The sequence below is a fragment of the Oryzias melastigma genome, linkage group LG13, assembly GCF_002922805.2.
Source record: "Oryzias melastigma strain HK-1 linkage group LG13, ASM292280v2, whole genome shotgun sequence".
NCBI lineage: Eukaryota > Metazoa > Chordata > Actinopteri > Beloniformes > Adrianichthyidae > Oryzias > Oryzias melastigma.
In genome coordinates this window covers 17,883,251-17,899,606 of record NC_050524.1, presented here as the reverse complement: position 1 = coordinate 17,899,606, position 16,356 = coordinate 17,883,251, and the positions used below count along the sequence as shown (strand labels likewise).

At 37.5% G+C, this 16,356-nt stretch overlaps 2 protein-coding genes across 4 annotated transcripts; one reads left to right on the top strand and one right to left on the bottom strand.

Annotated features, from left to right (window-relative positions):
• The first annotated feature begins 5,201 nt into the window (after nucleotides 1-5,201).
• On the top strand, nucleotides 5,202-12,599 carry nipsnap2 (nipsnap homolog 2). Of its 2 annotated transcripts, none has more exons than XM_024277481.2 (10): nucleotides 5,202-5,354; nucleotides 6,771-6,910; nucleotides 6,982-7,027; nucleotides 7,110-7,204; nucleotides 7,344-7,414; nucleotides 7,490-7,630; nucleotides 8,621-8,652; nucleotides 10,890-10,984; nucleotides 11,704-11,787; nucleotides 11,867-12,599. In XM_024277481.2, the coding sequence occupies exons 1-10, from the start codon at nucleotides 5,212-5,214 to the stop codon at nucleotides 11,929-11,931; spliced, it is 912 nt and encodes a 303-aa protein (XP_024133249.2). In that variant the 5' UTR covers nucleotides 5,202-5,211; the 3' UTR covers nucleotides 11,932-12,599. The 2 variants fall into 2 exon arrangements, with proteins under 2 accessions (XP_024133249.2, XP_024133248.2); XM_024277480.2 differs by having other exon boundaries at nucleotides 5,204-5,353; nucleotides 6,767-6,910.
• Nucleotides 12,600-12,604: 5 nt separating this feature from the next.
• psph (phosphoserine phosphatase) lies at nucleotides 12,605-16,110 on the bottom strand. 2 transcript variants are annotated; one of them, XM_024277483.2, is made up of 6 exons: nucleotides 15,795-16,110; nucleotides 15,068-15,235; nucleotides 14,863-14,997; nucleotides 13,360-13,505; nucleotides 13,118-13,266; nucleotides 12,605-13,045 (listed from the first exon to the last, which is right to left on the bottom strand). In XM_024277483.2, exons 1-6 carry the CDS (start codon nucleotides 15,944-15,946, stop codon nucleotides 12,935-12,937), a joined length of 861 nt encoding a protein of 286 aa, XP_024133251.2. In that variant the 5' UTR covers nucleotides 15,947-16,110; the 3' UTR covers nucleotides 12,605-12,934. The 2 variants fall into 2 exon arrangements, with proteins under 2 accessions (XP_024133251.2, XP_024133250.2); XM_024277482.2 differs by having other exon boundaries at nucleotides 15,068-15,211; nucleotides 15,795-16,106.
• Nucleotides 16,111-16,356: the final 246 nt, after the last annotated feature.

Below are 16,356 nucleotides of genomic sequence, written 5' to 3'. Positions count from 1 at the left end.
GGAACCCTGGAGCCCAAAAGGGATATAAGGGGTTAAGAAAATGGATGGATGTGGACTTGATTTCGAATAAATGACTATGAATTTACTATTTTTTTAACCACCATCACTGTGGATAACCCAAATGTCCCTGTTGTTCCAGTTCAGCACACAAAAAGCAAAAAGACTGGAATTCTAAAAAAAAAAAACCCCAAAAGGTCATGCTTGTACAGAGAGCTATATCCCTGTAATAATCTGACTGTATTTTTGTTCTACACTTAAAAACCCATGATATGCGAACAGGGCATGTTTTTTTATGTATAGATTTTATTGACCATAATTTTTCTAAAAAAAAAAAAGTCAGCTAAAAAAAAATGTTCTAGACTTTTTTTCTGACCTGCCAGCAAAAATGTGGCCTAAAGCCCATTTAGGTATATTTATTAGATGTTGGCTTGCTTTTCAAGCCCACATGGTAAAATAAAAAAAAATGTCTGTATACTTAAATGGGGTTTAAAGAATAATTTGACTGATAGTTGGCGAGATTTGGTAGACTTTTAAATTGAGCAGATATTGCCTGACAGTCAAATCAGTGAATGACTAATGCTAGCTTGACAATAATTATGTGATTACATCCCTAAATGGCAAAAAGTGTACTTTAGAATGAAGTTATTATGGGCCGGAGATGCTCACTTATGGTCAAAATAAAGAGTTGGGTTTGTAACAAAAAAAAAAAAAATCAGAATTGTGTAAAGAGTCCTTTTACTTCTATTCATGTGAAACTAGAACCTTTTTTAAGGTGGATCTAACTTCTTCCAATATAACACATTCTTATAGCATTTTTCTCATGATAGAGGACATTTATGAAAGAATTTAAGATTAAAACAGCACTTTTTAGTATTTTTTTATTCAAATTGTGATGAATTGGAAGCAAATTTCAGAACTGCCATTTGAAAAAGCTCTCTTTTGTCTCCTGCTGCATTCTGATGCATCCACTTGCAGACAAAAAGATCCATGTAGATCTTTGTTTTAGTCATCTGAGTTGCCCAATAACTGAAAACTACGACTAAATAGCTCTGAAATTGCTCACCATTTTTGTTGCACTTCTAATGTTTGCTTGAGATTGTGAGGGGATGGAAGATGGAGGGAGAGAATATATTAATGAGTTCTTGCTTTGATGCGTTCTTCTTAGCATGTTCTTTCTAATCCTTTTTTTTTTTTAAGATATTTTTATTTATCGCCAGTTATCCAAGTTATAAACCAACCAATCAGATGACTTTGTAAAAGCATGTGGTGCCTGCTGGCCCCACCTCAAACATTTGATTGACAGATTCGTCCAATCCGCTTTCAGTGGGAGGACTTCGAACAAGCCGGAACAAGCTCACTCATGATTGGCGACGGTACTTCTTATTAAAGGTCTATGAAACGAAGGGATGATGGGATATCAGCGGAGGGTTACTTCCGCACCAACAGTCCCACCCACATCTCAAAAGGTGTATTTCTCCTGTTACTTTGCAGAAACTTTTTGCTAGAAAACATTTTTTTTTTTATTTTGTCTAAAAATCGCATAATCATAATTTTAAAAACTTTTACAATTGATCAAAAAATGATTGGAGTGAGACTTTGATAATATGATCCTTTTTCAGCATTTCAGTACAAAAATTGTTTTAAAAAGCAAAATACTCTGATTAATATGTGTCATTGTAATTGTGATGTTCATTGCTGATGTGGATGTGACTTTTTTTTCTGAACACTCAGTTTCTCTTTGCATCCATACTGGCTGTAGTTGGAAATAATGAATGGGTGCTGAAAGTAGCGGTTTTCCAAAATGTCAATATATTTCTTTCCTAAATGTATAACATTCATTTTTTTTCTCTTGATTCCCAGAAATCATTAAGTTTTTAAAAATTGTTTCATGAAATATAATGAATATATATCATGTGTTTGAACTTAAAAGGAAAAGGAGAAGAACAAAAGAAAAGAACCGAATTCCACTGATGGTAAAGTATCCAAGTAGACTTTAGCAATATGGTAACTATTAACTTCACAGTCACTCTGTCAAATAATAAATCAATCCCAACTGTAGAGGATTCTTGCATGGTTGCAACCCCATCACCCCTGTCAATCCTCCACGTCCCGCTGGATATGCAAAAGTAACACTCTCTTCCTGAGGACCTTGAAGAATTAATGCAACAGCTTGTTCCTACCATGTGGTAAATTTAGCCTTTGCCATTTTTTTTTTTTTTTTCCTAGTGAGAGTCAGAGACTTTTGATGTCTTGTAGCATTTCTACTGTGAAAAGGCTTCAATAATGTTGTGAATGGTGCAGAAAAGTATCTGCTGATAAATGAACAATCACATTAAAGCAATCCAATCAAACAATGTGTTCTCCCATGTGACCGGCGCACACATTTCTTGGCCGTAATGGGTCAATTTGTATTTTTCACCATAATAATTTGTAATACAAAGAAAAACACTTCTGGTTACTTCATACATATTAGATTTTACAGCATTTTTCTTAATTCCCAGGGTATATTACTTTTGATGTTTTGTGTTTTAATGCTGTTATTTGGATACACTTTCACAGTGGCGGGTCAAGATCCACACGAGGAATCCATTTTACCAAAATCCACATGACGAATGAGAGGTGAGGACAATTTTACCGCTTGATATGATCCGCCGCAGACGTGCACTGACAGGGAACAGCATGCGGGGTCAGCACACACATTGTAGCTTGCTAATAAATGGGGAAGCCATGGTTGGAACTAATACTATCATTTTTTTTTCTGGTAGAATCTATTGGTTTAAAACTTTTACAGCACAAGACCCAATTCAGACGGCCTTCTAAAAGCCTAGGGGTGTTTTTGGAAAATGTGACTGCATCTTTTAACTTTTCAACATCTAAAAGACACTAAAACCAAAACAAAAAATGGTTGAATTTTCTGTTTTTATTGCAAATGACTGACCTTGGCATAATATTTATAAGTATTTTAAGAAAAGAAAGTCTAACCATTTTCGTGTCTTAAAAAATAATGACCTCCTGGAGCAACAATGATCCTATGTTGCTATGGGCTCTGAAGATAAAAACAACACATGTTGCTCGAGGTCATGATGGGCTATTCATAACCAAAATAAACATTATTTTTTGAATGACACCTCTGTTTGCCGTGCCATGACAAACCAACACCTGTCAAGAGGAAAAAAGTCGCCAGTGTTACTTTTATTTTTAAAGGGTCAGTTTTCACGCTGACTCAATTCATTCAAAGGAAGTGAAGCTTTTATATTGTAATTCTGTTATAACAGATTTATTATGAACTAAACCTGAAACAAATAAAATGCATGTCTTGTTTTTCTTTGTAAAAATGAACATGATCACATTGCATCACATATTTTAAGACCCTACCGGAATGAAATGTGTGTTTTTGGTGTTTTTAACATACTCTTGTTGCATTTTTCTCATGATGGAAGACATATGTAAAAAAATGTGTGAATAAAACTCATTTCTAAATATTTCTTTATTCAAACTGTGTTGGATCAGGAGCAAACGAAAACCCACAGTTTGAAAAAGTTTGGGTTTGAGATGCAGTGATTGCCATGGGTAGCATAGTCTCCCCTTTCTGCTACAATTCGGGGGCATCCACTTGTAGACAAATATAACCATTAACATCTTAATTTTTCTTGTCTGAGCTGCCATCTAGTTCATAACTGCATGGCCGGATACTTCCGATATTTCTCACCATTTTGTTGCTACGCTAATGTTAGCTTGGGCTTGTGAGGCACTATAAGCTAGCAGGAGAGAATGTAAACATGGGGTTGATGGGAAATTAGCCAACGCTAACTTCTAATGAGTTTATATACAAAGTGAAGGCTTCTTATGTTTTTATATTAGATTACATTTATATTACGGTTCACTTTTATACTTTGTGATTAACACAAGGAGGAATCCATTGTTACATCAATCCACTTGGAGCTGAAGACCAGTTGAAACCAAGTGGGAGCTTCAAGGGATCTAATCAGTACTTTTCCACTGACTAACATAACCATAAATTATCTTGCTGACAGGAGCGGGACCATGGACACTGACCACTCAAGATGTAGGTTTGGTGAAGATAAAGCTTTTGGGGGTTCTTCTCTCCTGACAAACTATGAGGCAGCCTTTAAAATATAAAAGTGAGCCTTATTTTATAAATCTTTGTTCTTGCATGCCCTGAAACCCAAATATCTCTGTACAAGTTTGATCCAACTTTAATTAAAATGACTAAATTCCATTTGAGTCTTTTGATAGCTTTCTTCCTCATCAAAAAATATGTCTTTAAAAAAATGACAGCATAAACTGCATTATCTTAATTTAAAAATTACCAGGAATGCCTTTACAATACATAAAAATGTAGCTGGAGTGGGACTTTATTTTTATTTTTTTTTTTTTTAATCAAATTTAATTGTGGATGCATGAAAAAAACTAACTGCTAAATAACCAAAGAGAACATTTTTTGTTTGACTTTTTTTCTGTAGCTTCCTTGTGTTATACCATATGCAGAACGTGTTTTGGCAGTGCTTTTTCTTTTGAAGGCCTCTTATTTAAAGAAAAAAAAGAAAAAAAATCCATTGTCTGTTTAAATTGTTCATTTTTAATGATCCTCTTGACATGTGCAAGTTTACCATCATGTGTGCAGCACTAAGCACATGTCATCAAGAGGTCTGGCATTTGAATTATGTTCATGACAAGAAGTCCGTTGGCCCACTAGAGCAGATGATGTAGTGCCCATTACTTTTGAAAGAATTTGGCATTCGTATGAAACAAAAATGGCCTTTTTCCAATTCTGTTAAATGAGCCTGGACACAAGAAATATAGATGCCCGTCTGATCCCATTTATGCGCTTGTTTTTCTTTGCATGATGAAGCTTTAGCTTGAATTTTTGAAGGCTGCTATTATCTGACTAAACTGGCTGTTGTTGGCAGGGTTGTTTCAGAGATAATGCAATAACTTAAGCTGGAAATAATATCTGCTTTTCGATTCCTCGAGGGCCAGACAATCATTGCCAGACATGTTTTTTAGGTTGTTCAAAAGAACTTTACAAGATTGAACCAAAAGATGATCAAATCTCTAAACTCTCTGAAATAAAGTGCTGAAGAATGTCACGGTGTAATTTCAAAAATTAATTAAATAGGTTGATTAAGCTATTTACACATTCTCACTGAGACATTTATTGCTGCTGTGTGCACAGTGTGCAGTGATTTGATGCTTTGCCGCCATCTGGTGGCCAGCTTTAGTACTTCCGGTCAGATCAAGATGGCGACGGGAGTCCTTCAGAAAGTCTGCAGGGGGTTTGGTTCGGCTAAAAATGGGGCGCACACAGCCGGACAGCACGTGTTTTGGGTCAGGTGGGTGGTATTTGCAGTGGTGTTTGAGTCGAATATCTGTGAGTCTTTTAAATATATTTTTATTCGGTTTTTTAGGATGTCTACGAGGAGCTAGCTTGTCACCAACAGCTAGCTGCTCATAGACAACATTTGGCTTTAAGCTTTAAATACTTGACGCGGTTTATATCGAATTAACCAAACATGTGGAGCACAAATGTAGTGTTGGTAAAAGTGAAAAACTATTGTGACTTTCTGCAACCTTTTGTTGGAGAACCTCTCAAATCTTCAAGGTCAGTTTTAAATGAGCTGTGCTGGGTTGGAAAAATGTAAGTTGTTCATGTTTTACATAAACGCAATTTCCAGCTTTTTTTTTTAAACTTTATTTAACAAAACATAACATCCATACATAGCATTAAAAGAACACAAAAGGAATGAACAGGGGGTAGTAAAATAAATAAAAATGCAGTGGATAAAATAAAACTATGTTTACAGAGCACAATATAATGAAAATTGTATTTTTTAAACGTTTTTGTAGCTTTCAAATTATTTAAAACTATAGAGCCTTTGCCAGCTTGTGCAGTATTCGTGTCCTTCACCTTTTTGACCTAATTTTAAGTTTATTGTACAGATCTAAACCAAAACACAACCTATAAACCTCTCAACAGCTATGATGATGTCACCACATCCCATAAACAAACCTAACACACTATTATATGTCCAGCAACAACTGATAAACATAAACAAGATAAAGACAGGAGGCTAAGGCTGCATAATGTAATTAAAAGTGGAGATGTGCAATATTAGTAATCAAGATTGCAATGTCAATACATTGCGATACATTATCAAATAGCAAAAAACAACTAATACATAAATTCTATTTCAATGCAAGAGTTTTATTTTAATCAAAATAATTCTCCACACTTCAAGATACCATGAGATAGTTTTAAAAATTTTAGGTAGCCATTTATTCCAAATGTATGCTGTCTTTTGCGCAGGATAATTTTATTATGATTATAATTTTGCAATTTTTTGTGCAGGAGGCAAACACAAAAATTAAAAAAGAGGAGTCAAATCTTATCTGAGCTTCTGTCATCCATTCATTTGTTAGCTTATTTATTTGTTGTCATATTAGGGTACATAGGCACAAGCATATATATACATTTTTCTGTAAAATATGAATTTAGTTCTTCATTAAACAGCCTGAAATTTAGAAATCGAAAAGTTCTTTGACTTTGCTCCATCTCTCTTGGTTAACATCTACCTTCATATGAAGAGAGACGGTCCGTTTCTCCACTACATAAATTAATTTTTCCATTTTATTGTGACAATGTCCTTCAAGTTTTGGTTAAATGATTTTTTTCACTGACCTCTTCCGCTGGTTGATGGAAACAGCCGTCCATCATCGGCTCATGATGGCTTCTCTTGTGTCTGTCGTAGAGGCTTCTCAGCGTCCAGTCGCACGTGCAGCGAGGACAGCTGGTTCAAATCCCTGTTTGTCAGGAAAGTAGATCCCAGAAAAGACGCACACTCCCAGCTCCTGACCAAAAACGAGGCGAGCAACCTCTACAAAATTCAGTGTAAGTCTGTCAGAAATCCTTGTACTGCACGTTTGACGACTGCAGTTAGGTAACAATATTTCTGCTTTCAGTCCATAATGTCAAACCCGAGTGCCTGGATGCGTACAACAAACTTTGGTGAGTTAAATCATTCGATAGTATCTGAATTGTGTTGTATTCCAAATGTTCTATTAGAATGTGGTTCTCCTGTTCAACACAGTGAGGATGTTTTGCCAACTATTCATGCTGATAAGTACTACCCCTGCGAGCTGGTAGGAACCTGGAATACCTGGTATGGAGACCAAGACCAGGCTGGTAGGATTACTAATCCACTCACACCTACAGTATGAGCTTCCAGTTATACTGCATTTAAGTCTTGTGCAAATAAATAATTTCCCCATTTATGCCCAGAAATGTTCTGAACTGCTGTATTTACGAGACACTCTTTCTCCAGTTCATCTGTGGCGCTACAGAGGAGGATATCCAGCCCTGACTGAAGTCATGAACAAACTCCGGCAGAACAAGGTAGCCACCATTTCACACGCTCCATGTTGTTGATCCTGTTTATGTTGGTGTTGATCGTTGGTCCCTCCGTGCCAGGAGTTCACCGCCTACAGGAAGGAGCGTGGAAAGATGCTGCTGTCCCGCAGGAATCAGCTGCTGCTGGAGTTCAGCTTCTGGAACGAGCCTGTTCCCAGAGAGGGCCCCAACATCTATGAGCTCAGGTCTTACCAGCTCAGGGTGAGGGACACGTGAGAGCGTTTGCTATATTCCTGTGTTGTTTTTTTATGCCTGTTCACATGCAGGATTTTCCTGCACACCAGTTATCATTTATTTACCAAAACAGAGGTTTTCTTGGGATCCAGTGTTTCTTTAAAAATTATGTTTAAAGTTTTTTTCAAGACAATACAAAACAGACTTTACTGATTAATAGAAATAACTTTTTATCAGTTAAACAGCCCAACTTTTAACATTTTCCCAAACTTATTGTATCGATAGACATATTTTTGGTGAATAAGAATCATCCTGTTTCACTGTTTTACTCAAGAACACACACTTCTAATAGGTTCTCAAAGTACTACTTGTTACACAGTTTGTACCTTTTTATCCAAAATGGAAATGCTGTGTGGATTAGGATGTTCTTCAAAATCTCCAGAACCAAACGTAACCTTAAATGATCAGTTAAGTCAAAAGAAAAAATGTTGAATTCCGCATAAGACATGTAGAATGTGTTGATTTTATTCATGTGTACCTGTAAACTTTTTTTTTTTGCTTTTTCTTGTTGGGAATTTTTATCCAAAACTTTATTGTTCAATCCAGACAGAATCAACTAACTTTCCTTTTTTTTTTAAGTCTTATAAAAATAATAATAAAAGTATGAATATAACACTGTTTATGTCCCCAGCTGGGATGTAGTGGAGTCATCTACTTCTACCTAATAGATGTTTCTCAACGTACAATTGATAATCATATGTTGTGAATGCAGACAGTGATTGCTGACATTTGATGAAGTTACCCTCCTATCATTTTTGTCTGATATTCAACAACGTAAGACCACGTTTTTAGGATGTACTTGTTATTGCAGGTTATCTGCGATGACAAAACACCAGCGTTATGCCACTCCCATTCATCTGTAATAACATATTTGACCTGGAAAGGAGACGAAAGATTGGAAAGTTTTCCTCTGGGTGGTTTTCAATGAAATAAATAACTGTGCTCTCCCTCCTGCAGCCTGGAACCATGATCGAGTGGGGTAATTACTGGTAAGCCAGCCTGAATTCATTTGATTCTCTGAACTGTAGTCACAGAACAGTCGCACTAACGAAGACTGCCCTCCCTCATCACACTGTCATTAAGAAGAGCTATTCCACCGGGGCTCTGCGTTCCAAGCCGCGCTGCCTTGCCCTTCAACCTAGATTCAAACGTGTGAGGTAGTGTATCTGTGTGAGCACGATAGCTTAGACCTGTTTTTACATATATTCCTGCCCCACTAAGATTATATTTTGATCTATTTTAAAATCGTGGTCTTTTCTTTACGGTTATGCCGTTTTAAGCCAACTTTTTTTTTTTTTTAAACTGTCGTTTTTTAGGACATAGTTTCTGTAGAGTGACAGAAGTTCATTAAAGATTAGGGCTGCCACGACTATTCAACTAATCGACGACTATTTAAATAGTCGACGACTAATTTAATAGCCCATTAGTTGTTACTTTATATTATATGGAGTCAGAATGTAGTAAAGTTGAAAGTTATTATGTCATCCTGCTAGCTATTTTGGCTTTTATTAGGGTTTTTTAGGCTATTTTGGAGTTTAGCTAATATTTCAGCTACATGATAGCCATTTTGGCTAATTTAGGATTTTTTTTCAATTTTTTAGGCTAATTTGGAGTTCAGATATTTTTTAGCGGCATGCTAGTTGTTTTAACTAACTTAGGGTTTTTTCAGTTTTTAGGCTTTTTTTTTTTTTTCGCATTTAACATCTCAGCTGGCTATCAGCTTCAGCGTTTTCAACTATTAACTTCAGTGTTTTCAGCCATCAGCTTCAACATTTTCAGCCATCAATTTTAGCATCTTCAGCGGTTCAACTTACAGTTTTCACACTAGGTATATATCTAGTTAGTTTAGTTAGTTTAAAGCTAATGATGGTTAAGATGTGTGCTTTACATCCAGTTTGCTCATGACCTGATTAGTCGGGTGGCTGAACTATTAAAGATTCACCTCTTAGTTGGTGCAGAGCAACCCCGCCCCCCTTCCCGTTTACATTCTCTCCCACTAGCTTACAGCCCCTCACAACCCCAACCTAACAACAACAGTAAAACCCAACCTAACATTACTGGTTAAACATAAATGTTGATATTATATATTGGAGCGATCCAGCTGTTCAGTTTTATGCCCGATGTCACCTCAGATGAGAAAGACAAAGATGATGCATCAGGATGGAGCAGATTTGAATGAAATACTGAGAAATGCAATTTTGAGCTTAATTTTCTTTAGCAGAAAAAAACTCAAAGAGAATATTAAAAACACTGTTTTCATCAGTGTCTCTTTAAGCCCTTATGTGTTTTTAAATAACTGAATGAGGTTAAAGGGGCAATCCTGTTACAAAAACACATCTTTTGTAACCATGCATTTTTCTCTTTCCCTTCGTTTATTTATTTTTCATATCTATAGTTGTTGCTATCATCGAATAATCCCATGTAGTCCCAGATATAAAGAAAGGTTTTTTTAGTATAATGTCATTTAGGGCTAAAGTTACAAAAATATGTTAAAGTGAGGTTAACGGTCAAAGAGAGCTTAAAGAATCACTCCAATCAACGTTGTTTTTTTAACATGTTTTGTAGCATTTTTTTTCATGATGGAAAAGATGTTTGAAATTATTTAAGAGTAAAACTGTATTTCTGAGTATTTATTTATTCAAATCATGATGAAGATTCAAAAACATACAATAAACATAATAAATAAACATACAGCAGCAGATTGAACGAGCTACTTATTTAACCCATAAGAACCCAGACCTGTTTTTCCTTAAAAATAAAATAATGTGGAATATGTCTCGGTGATGCATAATGTCTGGGCGAAAGAAACGTGTCTATCATCTTCTATTGTGTCTATTGCTTTTATTTTTGTTGCTGAACTTTTGTTCAAAATGTGTTTCATACTAAGAAACTTAAAAAAGTCTCATTTATAGCTATTCAGTTGCATTTTATTAAAAAAATTTAATTCAGAAAAGCAATTATTTACATTTTTGTCTTTTTTTTTCAAAATATACTTTACAGTGGTATATCATGATATATATCGTTATTGTGCTCATGATATTCAACTTTTCCATATCGCCCAGCACTAATGTACCACAATCCAAATTGACCACGAAACAGATCTCTGATGATTTTCTGTTACACTGATGTCACCATGGGTTCTTGTGGGTTAAAATAAACTCAGAAAAAGGTCCTTTTTGTTTTTTTCTTTTTTGTTGTTTTTTGCTGATACTGATGCTGTTTGCAGGGCCAGAGGGATCCGACACCGGCAGCGTAACAAAGAGGCGGTTGGAGGCTTTTTCTCACAGATCGGGGATCTCTACATGGTCCATCACCTCTGGGGTACGACTACAGAAATGGGATGGTCTATCTATGCTTATTGAGGTCAACCCGATCACTTCTCTTTTTAGAAATTAAAAAGTTATCCTTTTTGTAATCTCAAATCATCCATAAATTCAGATTTATAAAAAGAAATCACTTTTCAACATTATTTTTGATATATATTTTAAAGTTTTTCCCTAAGTATGGTAGCTCCAGCCTGTTCTTTTGTTGTTTTCAGAGTCTGACCTATTACATCTTCACTTAATTGCATCCATAAGTTACGCTGCTGTCTGTTTTTTAACTGAATCCAGACTGGTTTGTGCGGAAACTCAGTTTACATTTGGTTTCCTAGAACATTTCAAAGATTAGATCAAATTTAGGTTTACGTTTTTATGAAATATACAAAAGGGACACATTTTTCAGCCTATTTATTCAATTAGACGTTGAACTTAAATTATTATCATTCATCTTTGCAGCTCCTCTGAGTCTAAACTTTCTCTTATTCTTAGTTTTCTTTGCCTTGAGCAACTTTTTTTGTCTCATTTAGCTTTAAATTGAAGCCAAAATAGAGCAAAAGTGAAACTGATCAGTGAAAATAAAGACTACCTCATAGAAAGAGAAAACATAATTCTTCATAGTTAATGAGATAATTGCTTTCTAAATAAAAAAGAAAGGATGTTTTAAAGTGTGCTGTCACTTTTTCTATTAGCAGCACTTTGTGTTTGTTTTTCTGGCTGCAGCTTACAAAGACCTGCAGTCTCGTGAAGAGACGAGAAACGGCGCCTGGCAGCAGGAGGGCTGGCACGAGGCTGTGTATTACACAGGTGAGCAACCATAAATTGCTTTGACAAGAAAAACGTTGGGAAAAGCGCTTTATTGGAACGAATCACCCCTTCCCTGCAGTGCCTCTCATCCAGCACATGGAGTCTCGGATCATGATCCCTCTGAAGGCCTCCCCGCTGCAGTGAGGCGCCCCCTGAGAATGTTACAACCAACGCAGAGCGTCGCCGTCACGGGTTCGACCTTCTGTCCGTGCTGCTAAACATACTTTTCCCTTCTTCTTCCACTTAGACGACACTGCTTAACTGGTTATTCCAGAAGGGGCGCGAGCTCTGTGCATTCCACGTTTAGAATACCCAATTAAAACCTCCTGATGGTCATCATGTGGCGCCACATTAAAACGCTCGTTTTCAAATTAAGAGCCAATTACTTGAAGGGGGCGGGATCAGAAAAAGGGGGGCAAAGAACATCGTTTACTGCAGTAGCCATTTATTTATTTTACGCAGATTTAGAGTAAATATGAAAAAAAAAAAGTATTTTCTTTGCCAACTGTGACATGGTGAACAAAGTGGGTGTCATACTTTTATATGTGCTCCTCGATGAGCTAACACTGTTACGTTTCGGTGGTTTTGGTTCTCCTGTAAACCCTGTAAATGTTCATGCTTCATGGTGTTGGTAACTATCGCTTCCACCTTTCCTCTCGTGAAACAAGCATGCTTGGTTTAAAAAACAAACATTTTAAAAAGTCCAGCATGAATTCTGACAGATGGGCAATCATGCTTTTTAACTGTAATAAACTACATTTATCTGGAACAATATAACAGAAGACAAAAAATTAAAAAGTCTTTCAACTTTGGATTCTTTTTTCTCATCTTTATTGCAGGTTCTCCTTGACAAGTTGGTAACACATCGTGCCATAAAGGACTAACTTATGTCGAGGTTTTGTTGTGAAATGTGCAAAAACTACTTCAGTTCTTTCCTCCTGTTTCTTTTTAGTATTTTAGTATAAAAATCAATGACAGTTTTTTTCTGGCACAATTTAACTTCAGTAAAACAAAGCAGTCATTATAAAAAGCTATTAGTCTGAGGAAAAATAAAGTGTGCAGTAGTTAAAACTACTCTCGGCACACCCTTTGGGTGCAAATATAAAAGGTTAAATTACTATTTTTTTTTTATTTTCTTTCATTATCTCTAAATTTTCTCCAGCTCCTTTAGAAGCTCCCCGAAACTCGTCACGAACCACAAAGATCTCTCTTTGACCTGTGGCCTCACCACATTGCCGCCAAATCCAATGAAGGCACTCTAAGATGGGGAGAAGCATCCGTCAGATTCATAGCAACATGAAAAAATAAACTATTATTAAATAGGACTCACAGCTGGGGGACAAGCTTCCAGATCGGTGGCCCCGTCCCCAATCATCACAACCGTCTTGAAGCCGTGTTGCTCCTTCAGCATGCTAATCACTTTTCCTTTCCCGCCACTCTCAGCTGTCGGCTGAGTCTCGTCAAAACCCGCATACTCTCCTAGAAGGTTTGTTTTTTTAAAAAAAAAAGAGATTTAATTGCGGAAGAGCGATGGGGAGTCAGAAAGCCCGCTCGCTCGCGTGAAGCTTTTACCGTTGAAGTAGAACTTGAGGCGGTTGGCATAGACGTGCTGCAGAGGAATATTGAGCTGAGCCGCCACGTGCTCTACGATGCAGCGGAAGCCACCTGAAACAAGGAACACCTTTATGTTGAGCGCATGCAGACGGTCCACGAGCTCCCTGGACAAAAATAAATGAAGATTGTTTTTAACATTTAAGCATGTTTAGTAAGGAAGTTGACTGTCATTTGAAAATCAAACTAATGACCAGTTAAGCTGGGAATCAGAAAAATTAACAACTGACACAGAGCTGCAAAATCATGTGGTTTTTTTGGTCACTCTTCATGTGATATCAGTCAGAAAAACGTATAAAAATGTCTCAAACTTTTAAAATACTTCAAAAATCTAATCAATACAAACATTTTACGTCTATGTGTTCTGATGATGAAAATGGGAATATTTTGTCAAAAAAATTCCATTAAATTTTTTTTTTTTTTTTTTACATTTCAAATGCAATGCATTGTGGTCTATCTTCACTCGTAGTGAGCATTGATGGACGCTAATTTTTCGCAAAGTCTTCTGGGAAATTTCGCTCGATTTTGGAATTGTAGATTCGGACAGCACTACAAAATGGTGAACGCACTATGTGTGGTGAGAAGTGATGGAATTCAGACATAGCCTGAGACAAATGCAGTTTGAGTTGCAGTCATTGACTGTATAAGAGAACTGGACTGAGCGAGAGTGACATCACCCATAGAAAATCCCTTACTTCCTGCTCCAGTAAAAATGAAGCCAATTCAGCCAAACAACATAAGTAAACAGTGATTGGTCCAAGTGGGTCTGAGTCATTGTTTCTATGGCAACTACTGTCACCAATCAGGAGTGAGCTTATTGGGAGTTCACACCTGGACTCAGGAGTATCTGTCAAACATTTTAAACGTTCGAGGTGGGGGGGGCTAGCGGGCACCACACTTTTATTGAGGCATCTGATTGGTGACTTTATCATTTGAATATCATGAAAAAAATAAGGATGAACAATAAGATGTTAAAAAAAAGAGTATGAGAGTAAGAATGGTTGTTCTGACCAATAGAATGACTGAGTGACAGCTGCTTATTTTATGTTTTACTACATGAGGACCTGGCTGTAGACAACAACATGGCCCCAAGATGGCACCAGAGCATCATTAGCAGGAAGTCCTTGACTGAAGCTTGAAAGAAGTTTACGCTCTTCAACTGGAAAAACCAGGTTAGGGGTTATGAATCTTCTAGTATGGATACGCTAATTTAGCTTCCGGCTACAGTTGCGACATTTCCGCTTCCGGCTAATGATGACTTTAATGTAGTGTTTGGGCGCCATCTTGCCTGTAACCAGGTTCCTCTCAAAGTTTATGTGGTTTTTAGCTTCTTGGAGCCAGTGGGTACTTCCTGTTTGGAACGTGAGGGGGGAGGGATCGCTCAGTCCTGTTCTCTTATACAGTCAATGGTTACAGCAGAAAACAATCTATTAAAATCATCTAAGTCTTTGCACCCCCACTCACCTGATGCCTGGAGTCAGCTGAGGCGGGTGGTCGGTTATCAGTTTGTTTACTTGCTCTCTGGAACATCGGATGGTGGACAGGCGGTCCGTGAGGGCCTTCTTGAATGTCACCGAGCCCCCCATGGCTTTCCGAGTCCTGAAGGAGGGGAATAAAATAACCATCCAACTACTAGAATATCTGAATGGAGGTCGGTGTTGGCACCTACATCTCTCTGACGGTGTCCCCAACGCCGCAGAACTTGGCAAGTTCATCGATGCCTTCTTCTTTGATGACTGTGCTGTCCACGTCGAAGCAGACCGCATCTGCTCTCCTGAACAGTTCCTTGGTTTGATCAAGAGTTGTCATCATGCTGGGAAAAGAGTTCTCAGAGTCACTGCAGGATGACAGGTAACATCACGTGATCAATCAGCAGAGTCCATTGTTGTCTTAACGTGAGGCTCTCTGGAGCTCATTGAACTGAATGCAGTGGATGCCTTTCAACCAGTGGAGCAGCAAACACTTTTCAGATGAACCAGTGGAGCTTAAGCCATGTAAAACAAATATACACTAAGCTGAGGAGAGCGGGGGGACGGCGCGAGGCTGGATGTGCTCGTGGATGGACGTATGGATGGACAGACATCCTCCGGGGTTGTTGCGTCACCTACACTCCCCACCGAGGAGCGAGCACTAACCTACAGCGAATGCACAGACGGGGGCAAAGCGCCCCGAACTCACGTCACATACTAACGGTGCTGTTAGAACTCGAGGGCTGCAGGAGACGAGCAGTAAAAAAGTCCCAAATGTACTTTTGACATTTGATTAACCGTGTTTGCCGCTCCACATTTTATTTATTTTTTTATTTTTTTTTAACGCGGTCGATCGATGACATTTCCCCACAACCCAGAGAGTCTTTAGATCGCATCTGCATGAAGAAGTAGTCCGATGACACCTACCAGAACACGGTGAGCTGACAGGGAACATGCAGCAGAACCCGCACCGAACCGCTTTGATGGATCACTGAGGAGGAAGACAGGAGCCGCTCAGCGGACCAATCAGAACGAGGCCGCCTAAGCCACGCCCACTCTCCATGCTGGTTTTGTTCCATGACGTCACCAACGGGCACAGATTAGCATGTATAGAAAAAAAATGCTTGAAAAATATATATATATTTATTGTAAGGTAATTCCTAGTTTTTTAACTGTTTCTCCATGTATAAATCACAACAGTAATGTTTTAAAGTTGAATTCAACTTTGTTGAGTGTGAGTGTGCAGCCTAGAAAATACAGTGTTTTATACAGTGTTTCCTTATGTGTATGGTTTTTTTTAACGTTGAGGAATCTTGACAATAATGTGCGCATCTCACCTTTTGTCAAATACATTAAAAATCGATTTCAATATATAAACAAACTTTTTTAAAAAACTAATCCCATGAGGGAAAATTTTGTGTTTTTATCTTTTTAAATGTCATTTTCGGGGCTCCATACACAGCAGTGAAATCCACCTTTACACTTACTG

What these genes read in the sequence shown, in the direction of transcription:
- nipsnap2 (XM_024277480.2), top strand. Translation starts at nt 5,212, where the DNA reads ATGCTTTGCCGCCATCTGGTGGCCAGCTTTAGTACTTCCGGTCAGATC. An exon ending in ACAAACTCCGGCAGAACAAG is followed by an intron (nt 7,415 to 7,489) that starts GTAGCCACCATT and finishes CCTCCGTGCCAG; the next exon opens with GAGTTCACCGCCTACAGGAA. An exon ending in CATGGTCCATCACCTCTGGG is followed by an intron (nt 10,985 to 11,703) that starts GTACGACTACAG and finishes TTCTGGCTGCAG; the next exon opens with CTTACAAAGACCTGCAGTCT.
- psph (XM_024277483.2), bottom strand. Translation starts at nt 15,946, where the DNA reads ATGGAACAAAACCAGCATGGAGAGTGGGCGTGGCTTAGGCGGCCTCGT. An exon ending in TGTCAGCTCACCGTGTTCTG is followed by an intron (nt 15,236 to 15,794) that starts GTAGGTGTCATC and finishes GTCATCCTGCAG; the next exon opens with TGACTCTGAGAACTCTTTTC. An exon ending in GGGGACACCGTCAGAGAGAT is followed by an intron (nt 14,998 to 15,067) that starts GTAGGTGCCAAC and finishes CCCCTCCTTCAG; the next exon opens with GACTCGGAAAGCCATGGGGG.